Source organism: Fulmarus glacialis, unplaced genomic scaffold (genome assembly GCF_000690835.1).
Source record: "Fulmarus glacialis isolate BGI_N327 unplaced genomic scaffold, ASM69083v1 scaffold8208, whole genome shotgun sequence".
Classification (NCBI taxonomy): domain Eukaryota; kingdom Metazoa; phylum Chordata; class Aves; order Procellariiformes; family Procellariidae; genus Fulmarus; species Fulmarus glacialis.
This window is the reverse complement of record NW_009228888.1, coordinates 1-10,467: the sequence shown is the minus strand read 5'-3', so window position 1 is coordinate 10,467 and position 10,467 is coordinate 1. Positions and strand designations below refer to the sequence as shown.

At 37.9% G+C, this 10,467-nt stretch overlaps 1 protein-coding gene across 1 annotated transcript in view; it reads left to right on the top strand.

Annotated features, from left to right (window-relative positions):
• Positions 1-9,131, top strand: part of LOC104081051 (glycine dehydrogenase (decarboxylating), mitochondrial-like) — a gene marked incomplete at its 3' end in the record, with an annotated part of 19,813 nt that extends 10,682 nt beyond the window's left edge. Inside the window, exons 3-12 of the mRNA XM_009583644.1 lie at positions 274-351; positions 1,049-1,196; positions 1,465-1,661; positions 4,436-4,532; positions 5,614-5,719; positions 6,796-6,935; positions 7,695-7,775; positions 8,333-8,430; positions 8,920-9,004; positions 9,090-9,131. Coding sequence (XP_009581939.1) covers positions 274-351; positions 1,049-1,196; positions 1,465-1,661; positions 4,436-4,532; positions 5,614-5,719; positions 6,796-6,935; positions 7,695-7,775; positions 8,333-8,430; positions 8,920-9,004; positions 9,090-9,131 — 1,072 coding nt within the window. The remainder of the gene's footprint in view (positions 1-273; positions 352-1,048; positions 1,197-1,464; positions 1,662-4,435; positions 4,533-5,613; positions 5,720-6,795; positions 6,936-7,694; positions 7,776-8,332; positions 8,431-8,919; positions 9,005-9,089) is intronic.
• Between the last annotated feature and the right edge of the window lie 1,336 nt (positions 9,132-10,467).

Sequence of the window (10,467 nt, the reverse complement as noted above, 5' to 3'; positions counted from 1 at the left end):
TCCTGCAGCTTGTTAAGTTAGGTCCTTGTTCTGTTTCTAGTCTGTTTTAATTTTTGTCTGTATGAATCTCATTTGAATGTTTGAAATTAACTTTCTTATTTTAAATGGACCAGAATCTTCATTCAATCTTAATTTAGTTATGATAACCAAAATTTACAACTGCCTTTTAACAACTTAGGAAAACTCACATTTAGAAAACCAATTAATTTTATTTCCATGGAAAACAATATATTCTTGATATGTAACCTTCTTTTTTTCCTTTCGTTTTAACAGGCACAACAAGAGAAGGAAGTTCTATGTAGATGCCAGATGCCACCCTCAAACAATAGCAGTGGTCCAAACCAGAGCAAAGTAATGTTCTTCTCCATTTTCCACCATATCTTTTCACTTACATTGAATCATTTTTCATCTGTGCCTCTTCACCATATACCTAACATTTCTGGAATATAGGATTATGCTTTCTTTGCAAAATAGGAGCAGAAATCCGTTAACATTTGGCATTGTTTCTACTTTTTAAATACAACTGCAAAGTAATTAAAGATGTTTAAAAAGAGACTAAACATCTGATAAAAAGAAAATCTTTAATTTCCCCTTAAGTTGTTTGTGCAAATATATACATTTGGTTACTAAATTCAGTCTGGTCATTTTTTTTTAACTAGGAAATGAATTACCCTAGATAGCAAAACTTCTCTTCTAATGAAAGCTAAATCCAGTTTAAGTTTACAGTTTAAAATAACCGTCTAAAAATATGATTTGGTTGTCCAAGTTAAATATGCTAAAGCAGCAAAATGTTGATATCAAATAGCTTATGCATCCTCTGCTCTGCTTTGCTCTATATTTCTGATGATGATACCAAATGCAATTATTCTTCAGTACTATATGCCATGACATGAAACTTCCTCAATATTTAGTGCTGCAAAGCAGATTCAACTGTCTGTATGTTAAAGAAAAAAGTCATATATAAGTCCATGAAAACATCATATTAAGTATCACTCCAAGGCAGGAAGTGGTTTGAATATGTTGTCTCCTGCACGTTTTTGTTTTCCAGTTATACAGGTGTTATTACTGAGCTCAAATTACCACATGAGATGGATTTCAGTGGAAAGGATGTCAGTGGAGTATTATTTCAGTATCCGGACACTGAAGGGAAGGTGGAAGACTTCTCTGAACTAGTTGAAAGAGCTCATCAGAATGGGGTAAAGTAAATTTTAATGGTCTCACAGATTTCAGTCTGATGCATCAAACAGCCGAAGTCGTAGAAAGTTTTACATGAGATACCATCTAAAGTATTACCCTTGAGCTCTCCGCAACTGATAACCATTACAACCATCACAACCATTGCATCTCAGCTCTGTGGAAGTTATATGGAACTGTTTGAAGCTATATCTTGTTCAAACTTAGCTCCCACGCAAACACCATTCCTTCAGAAAAGAGTCTGACTGCTTTATGCACTTGTGTTCTCAGACTCTCGCCTGCTGCGCGACTGATCTTCTGGCTCTATGTATTCTGAAGCCTCCTGGAGAGTTTGGGGTAGATGTTGTCCTGGGTAACTCCCAGAGGTTTGGCGTGCCGCTCTGCTATGGGGGACCCCACGCGGCATTCTTTGCTGTCAAGGAAAATCTAGTGAGAATGATGCCGGGCAGAATGGTGGGCGTTACAAGGTAAGGTCTCCCTTCACCATTAGCGTCTTCAAGGAAAATCAAAATAAAAGACATTATGACCATCTTGTGCAGCCTTTATGAATAACAGCTGACCATGGTGTTGTGCCGAACACCTGTTTTTCTTGAAAACTGGGAGAACAAAAGTTACCTTCAATTTTTAGGAAGCAAGCTTAAAAAATTACATTTGTGCAGAAGGAAGCTGTGAGCTGTCTACAGTGCTTGCTGCAATGTGGGATGAAGAGAGAACTGAAACAGCAGAGAGGATTAATTGTGTTGGCATGAGGCTTTACAAGCTAACTTATTCCGCTTATTCTGTACTGTTATACCATTTTCTCTGACATCCAGTTGTTAAAAACATAAATGGGAAGAAGTAGAAAAATTCAGTGAACCTCCCGAATAATCAAGAAGGAACTTAATCTAGTTCAAATTTTAGTCAAGCTTAAACAAAGCAGAGAAATGTGTGCAAAAGCTTACCTCTAATTCTCTGTTATTGGGACATATTTTGAATTTTGAGAAGATGTCTAACTGGGAATAGTAGAAATGCAAAGTGATTGTTGCTGGAAAGACTGCATATCTTTGGCACTGAAGCTATTCAGTACTTTAGTAACCAAAATAACTAATGACTAATAGTTATCAATAAGCTTAGAAATTTTTCATTTATATAGTAATAATCCTTCAAATATATTTTTAATCGTCTTGCTTATTCTAAGGGTATCCTTAGGCTTTACTCATAGTTCTGAAATCTGATCCCCAATTCAGATTTTGATCAGAAGCCTGGTACAATCCTCTACAAAAGAACAGTAGTTCTATTTATCAAGGCCATGCTACTGCTACTCTGTGACTACACCTAGTTTAATATTTTTAATCTACTTTCATCTTTCTGCATCTCAAGAAAGTTGGAAAAGAAAATGTTAAAAGGGAAAAAGCTATGGTACTTTCTTAATGCAGCTTTCTGCAGTGGATTTTTTTAAGTTTTTGATCACAAAATCGCAGAATGATTGGGGTTGGAAGGGATCTCTGAAGGTCATGTGGTCCAACCCCCCTGCTCAAGCAGAGTGATGTAGAGCCAGTAGCCCAGGACTGTGTCCAGATGTCTTTTGAAGATCTCCAAGGAAGGAGACTCCACAGATTCTATGGACCACCTGTGCTAGTGCTCAGTCACCCTCACAACGGAAAAGTGTTTCCTCATGTTCAGGAGGAACCCCCTGTGTTTCAGTCTGCACCCATTGCCTCTGGTCCTGTCACTGGGCATTGCTGATAAAAGCCTGGCTCTGTCCCCTCTGCACTCTCCCTTTAGGTATTTATATACATTGATGAGGTCCTCCCTGAGCCTTCTCTTCTCCAGGCTGAACCATCCCAGCTCTCTCACCCTTTCCACATAGGAGGGATGCTCCAGTCCCTTCAACATCTTTGTGGCCCTTCACTGGACTCTCTCCAGTACCTCCATATTTCTCTTGTTCTGAGGAGCTCAGAATTGGACACAGCACTCCAGGTGTGGCCTCACCAGTTCTAAGGAGAGGGCAGGGATCACCTCCCGTGGCTTGTTGGCAAAGCTTTGCCTAATGCAGTCCAGGATACCATTCACCTTCTTTGCTCATGTTCAGCTTGGTGTCTCCCAGGACTCTCAGGGTGTTTTCTGCCAAGCTGCTTTCCAGCTGGGTGGCCCCCAGCATGTATTGGTGCATGGGGTTCTTCGCCAGGTGCAGCACTTTGCACTTCCCCTTGTTGAGCTTCATGAGGTTCCTGTTAGCCCATTTCTCCAGCCTCTCAAGGTCCCTCTGGATGGACTGATGATAAACTAAGCTGTATAGTCAAAATCCCCAAACAACTGCTAGAGTAAAAGTGATATAAATATCATATAACTGGTGCACAAGTACTTGAGGCAAGTAGTCTAGCTATTCAAACCCCCACATATGTACATATATATATATTTATATATATGTGTACATAGTTTGTCCATTTCTTTTTGTGGCTGTTCTGGAAGTTTTCATAGTTTTAAAGGGTATTAGATTTACTCTTACTTCTCCACTTTTAACATGTTAGGAACCCTACAGAAGGACCTCTTAAAGGATGGATTGGCCAGAGCCCTTTCAGTTATCTCATACAACCTTGTTTTATTCACAGACTCAACATGCTCTTACTTGACATCATTAGAAAAGATACTGCCTTCTCAGTATTTGTTCAAATTAAGTTCTGGATTACTATTCAGTTAAAACAGTTGCAATAATCTGTGGCATTTTAAGGCAAGTACCAAGTTTTGGTGTAGTATGCTTAGAAAACTCACTGTGCGCTCTACAACTACCTGAAAGGAGGTTGTAGTGAGATGGGTGTTGGTCTCTTCTCCCAAGTAACTAGTGATAGGAGAGGAGGAAATGGCCTCAAGTTGCACCAAGGCAGGTTTAGCTTGGATACTAGGAAAAATTTCTTTACTGAAAGAGTGGTCAAACATTGGAACAGGCTGCCCAGGGAAGTGGCTGAGGCCCCCTCCCCGAAAGTATTTAAAAGACGTGTAGATGAGGTGCTTAGGGACGTGGTTTAGTGGGCATGAGGGTGTTGGGTTGAGGGTTGGACACGATGATCTTAGGAGGTCTTTTCTAACCTTAACGATTCTATGATTCTATATCACAACTGTCCTGATTTACGCTTTATTTTCTCTAGCACCTTTCTGTCTCTGAGGATAGATAACTAGTTTCAGATTAGCATGCATAGAGCCTAGTGTCTTAAATTACTGTAATTTTAAAGTAACAGAAGCAACATTTTCGCTTGTGACTTAGAGATGCAAACGGAAAGGAAGTGTACCGACTTGCTTTGCAAACACGAGAGCAGCATATCAGGAGGGATAAAGCTACCAGCAACATCTGCACCGCACAGGTAACTTGTCGTGCTTTATTTTCAGTGGTAGAAAGGAAGAAGTTAAACCATAAGATTATAGTCCTAACATCACATAATTTGACTTAGCTTTACTTTTGAGAGTTTTTACTAGAAAAATGAAGAACATTGAGATATCCTGGTGTTTGTGCATTTGTTTTGAGTCCTTTGAAATATGGAACCATGCTTGAAAAGAGGGTATTAATATGTGTTTCCTTTAATAAAGACTTTAGCCCTGAATTCATGCAGTGTCATGAGTCCATCTGTCTCATAGGGTTAATGCCACTGAGTAGTGCTGTGTTTGTTATGAATGAGACAGATTTCTTAATAAAACAGAAAGGAATTCTAATGATCTGAAATTGCCCACTCAAGGCAAAAAACAATCCATTTTAAAATTCTAAAACTACTTGTTCAAATTGTCAGAACTTATATTTTTGTCTATGTAATTTGATGCAAAAATATTACATTGCCAAAGAGCTATCTTTACAGGAAAATACCATGATTAAGTAAGTAATTATCCAAAATAGTTATCTTCAGCATGCCTCCACAGAGCTTAAGCCAGACAAATTCATAACTTTTTCTGCTCCTATTAATGCTTTGCTCATGCTTTTAATGTTGTGCCAGATTTTGAGGAGGGATTATTAATATTAAAATGAGCTTAATTACTTAGTATTAATGACATATTCCATAAATGTTTTGTACCAGTCCTAAACAATGAATTTCCTATGAGACTAGCTTTACTTGAGAGTCTTCAAGTGTCTTCATTGCAGTAGTTGAATTTAAGTTCTTGTTAATTGCTGACACAGTTACATTTCAAAGGACATTGAATTCATAATCAGTGCTTACAGTTCCATGAAAGTATTTTGCCTTTCCCACCTTTTATTTTGCAGGCAACACGTAATCACATATAACATCAGCTGAGGATATGTGGTTGTCCCTGGGTGCTGAAGAAACTTTCCACTAAACTAACATGAAGTAATCTTTGATGATGATGATGATGATGATGATGATGATGATGATGATGATGATGATGTTGTTGATAATAATAATAGTAATAATGTCCTAAACTGTATTTGGTTCCTAGGCTCTTCTGGCTAACATGGCAGCCATGTTTGGTGTATACCATGGGTCTGATGGATTAAGGCATATTGCAAGACGGGTACACAATGCTACTCTAATCTTGGCTGAAGGTGAGTATTTAATGTTTGCAGAAACTATTGTTAAATCCTTACACCTTCTTAAATAATACATCTTCTTAAATAAACTTACAGGGGTTTTTTTGCCAGCTGAAGCGTGTTCTCTGAATTCTAGAGAGAACATGTTAACACAAAATTCATAGCTCATGTTTTTGTGTACTTCTGATAATGACATGCAAGAATTAGATATCTATGTGATATGAGCTTGCAAGCATTACTTCTGCTTCCCTGGGAAACTAACAGAAGTCTACACAGTGAGTCTCTAGATGATAAGATTCAAGTGCTGTTTTCCAGCTCCAAGCTCTGTACTTCACTTACTGGACCATCATAGTTTACACACAGAAATCTTCACAGAGTAAAAATAACATAGCAAAAATAAGTAATAAATGAGATTAAAGAAATAGGAACATTTCAGTTAAGTTGGGTGGAGTATCATACCTGCTATGAACACTGAAATCCCAAAGCTTAACAGCTGACCAAAAGCACAGAATCTGTAGCAGAAAATAACGACTGCAGCTGGACTATGTGGTCTGGTAGGTTTTTTCACTGGCATGACTATTATTGCTGTCAGAAGGAGCTATGCAGAACTGCAATGCTGGGAATTGAGGAATGATTGCCACAATTATCCATGCTTTATTTGCCAGCTTAGCTGAAAGACCTTTTGCTGCTGTGAAAAGCACTAAGACTCTAAACTTTGTTATGGCAAGCTCCATGATAGTTAGTATCTATTTTTATAATAAAATTTTTCTTTCCAGTCTTGTGATCTTGTCCTTATTGCATTCATATACCAGCTCTGCTACTGTATATATGACAAATTTGATGTATCAGAAGGATCTTCCTTAGACTCAATTTGCATTATTAGTTAGGTCTGAATCTAATTTAGATGTATTTTATGTGCAGTGACATTTCACTAAAAAGCTGGTGATTTTGCTGCTCTGTACACGAGGGGAATATTTTGCTTTATTATGTAAAAGCATTTACTTACGAGATTGATAGTGTTGTTATGCAAGTACTGCGTAAGCAAACAATACAGTATGCAGCTAATAGAATTAACTTACTGTTTTTTGTAGGTCTCAGGCGAGCTGGTCATAAACTACATCATGATCTGTTCTTTGATACCTTGACGATCACGTGTGGATGCTCAGTCAAAGAGGTTTTGGACAGGGCAGCTCTTAGAAAGATAAATTTTCGGATTTATAGTGATGGCAGAGTAAGCAATTTCCTAAACCTTTCAGAAATTTTGTAGCATGACTTTTTCTGCATTAAGTTTCTAGTCATTGTATGTGCTAAACGGAACAAAATTACTTAAGACTTCTTGTAATTTGCTCAGATATATCAGTCAATTATAAAGATAATATAAAGAATGAAGTTGTTAAGTGATGAACTGAATTTCCAGAAATAATCATTGTATTTTCATTTTATGCCTATTGAAAAAGATTATCTAATTGTTTCATGTTAAATATGCCACTAAGGGCTAGACTGGAGAGACTCTAAAACTTAATGATGAAATGCAAGATGACGTCCAGAATTCAGGTGCTGTGGCAGTGTTTAAAGACAGATTGAAATCTAAACCACATTTTGGTAGGCACTAAGGACTTTTGGCAAAGTCTAATATGTTCTTTAAAATGGGATGGGTGGGGAGGGAGCGGTCTAGCAAAATGGGCAATTTTCCTATTAAAGGGAAAACACTTAGAAACATTAGAAGTAAGGTCACAAGTCTTGAAGCTTGTGAGCCATCTGGCTTGGATGGTTTAGCAGGGGAAAGGTAGGAATTGGAAAATTGTATGAAAATAAAATATATTTATGTATCTACTACATAAAATGAAGTAATGTTTACATATTGTTGGGTAGGTTGATTTTTTCTTTTTTTTTCTCCTGTGTTTCTAGAATATTTTTTCTTGACCAGAACAAATATATTATGGCTCTGGAATTAAGAGCTTTGAGTAATTACTGTTGTTTTTATCCATAGCTTGGAGTATCACTTGATGAAACTGTAAATGAGAAAGACCTAGATGACATATTATGGATTTTTGGTTGCGAGTCTTCAGCTGTAAGTAGACAATAGATCATACGGATTAAATTATCTGAATGTTTCAGAAGTTTAATGAAAAGCAAAACTGCTCTTGGGACAGTGGGTGTCTGTATGATGACCATTTGTTAAATACTGAGAATTTCAGATCCTCGCTTAAAGAAAGATGCAGTATGGGATAACAATGATTTATGTAACTAATGCCATTTTCTGATTGTGACACTTAGTCCTTTCGGTCAGCTTGGACACCTTGCGTTTAGGTGTTACATGTTTTGTGAGGGTTAGGATATGGTGGTCAATTATTTCTCTCCCACTGGAATTTTTGTTGCATGTCATTTGTAATTAGCGGCAGTACTTCCAAGATGAGAACTACTGAGACATCTGTACCCAGTTTTAATATAATGCTGTTGTCATGCTAAATATATACAGGTATGTATGCTAATAAAGTTGTTTTTTTACCTAAAGATCTGATTAAATCTTGAGGTAAGCTGGTAGTATAAGCTAGTTCTGATGGAAATTGACCGTGAAAAGAGAAATTTCTGTGAAAGTATTTGACTCCATGTTTTTTTGTGTCAAAGGAGCTAATTGCTGAGAGTATGGGCGAGGAAACCAAAGGCATCCTTAGCACCCCGTTTAAGAGAACTTCCAAATTCTTGACACATCAGGTTTTCAACAGGTTTGTGAAATTGCTGTATATCTGGTATTTTAATGGAATCTGAAAGTATCTGCTTTCAAAAGTGGTACTGGAGTCAGTTGGGGACAGTTTTGTAACTGTATTCACACAGTCACTCATTACTCTGAAATAATCTATTTAGTAGCATTTTTAGATATCTTTCATGTTTTAAATGAGCAAAGCAATACTCATAGTCACATGGGGGATGTGTTTTTCCATTATCATTGTACAAGCTATTGCTTGAGGTCATAGTATCAGCAGACTTAGTAGAGCCCTTATATTCCATATTTATTGATAGCATTTCTGAGCATTTTTTATCCACATTGCTGTTAGCAAGCATAAAGTACCAATTTGGAAAGAAGTACCTAGTATATATTAAAAATTATCCTCAGTCTTAATTCTTTTTTTATGGCTTTTCTATGTTAGAGCACAGATCAACTAGCTGGTGATTGCTAATCTGCTTGCCTTAACACCACATTTTGTGTTCTCTAGCTATCACTCTGAGACAAATATCGTGCGGTACATGAAAAGATTAGAAAACAAGGATATTTCCCTTGTTCACAGCATGATTCCTTTGGTAGGTATTTACCAAAAAGAGAAAAAATTAGATACTTACATACATATATTTCAATGAATACTGACCAATGCATTTGTATTTTTAGGGATCCTGCACAATGAAGCTCAATAGTTCAGCTGAACTTACAGTAAGTTGCAATAATATTGTCTTACTGGAGACTCACACAAATAAATTATCTAGCTAGTGTCATTGTAAAGAAGTAAACACTGCTTTTGGTCTAGCACTGTGGCTGAGAAGGCAGTTTCAGAAGTAGCTAAACTCATCAGCTCCTTTTTCTGCTAGGAAAAAAACTCCAAAAAGCACAGGAGAGTGAGTGGCTTTGAAGACTCCATTCTGAAAAAAATAATGAAAATAATTTTTGGAATTGGGTATCACAGTCCTGTTGCCTCATGCAGTGTTGCACTACCTAACTTCTATCTGCTTTACAAATCTTACAGTCAAATCCTCAGAAATATGGAAAGAGTCATGCTCTTTTTTCACTCTGCTTTGTCAGTTTGCTATCTCTTAGGATAGCACTCCTTTACGCCAGGTGAGGAGCTGGAGTCCCTCGATATCTTCATTTTTCTAGCTGGTAGCAAATGAAACAGAGCCTTAGCCAGGCTGTTTGGGTACTGAATGACTTTTTGACTCTGAATGAGCTTCCTCTGCTCTGTCTTGTATAACAAAACTGTGTGGAACAAAGTGAGTGTAATGTACTGTTCCACACAACTCCTCTCTGTTTGCCCTGTGATCCCACAGCTCTACATAAGGTAGGTGACCTAGAAGGAGAAACGAAGGATTTTAAGCATCTTCTGAATGTTAAATGTTACTGGAAATCATAGAGTAACAGAATCCTTTAGGTTGGAAAAGACCTTTAAGATAATCGAGTCCAACTGTTAACCTAGCACTGCTGAGTCCACCACTAAACCACGTCCCTAAGCACCACATCTACACGTCTTTTAAATACCTCCAGGGATGGTGACTCAACCACTTCTCTGGCCAGCCTGTTCCAATGCTTGATAACCCTTTCAGTAAAGAAATTTTTCCTAATATCCAATCTAAATTTCCTCCTGTCCTATCACTTGTTACTTGGGAGAAGAGACCGACACCCACCTTGCTACAACCTCCTGTCAGGTAGTTGTAGAGAGTGATAGCAATAAGGTGTCCCCTGAGCCTCCTTTTCTCCAGGCTAAATAACCCCAGTTCCCTCAGCGGTTCCTCATAAGACTTGTGCTCTAGACCCTTCACCAGCTTTGTTGCCCTTCTTTGGACACACTCCAGCACCTCAATGTCCTTCTTGTAGTGAGGAGCCCAAAACTGAACACAGTATTTGAGGTGTGGCCTCACCAGTGCCAAGTATAGGGGGATAATCACTTCCCTGGTCCCAATACTGAGCCCTGGGGAATACCACTTATGACCGGCCACCAACTGGATTTAGCTCCATTCACCACTATGCTTTGGGCCTAGCCATCCAGCCAGTTTTT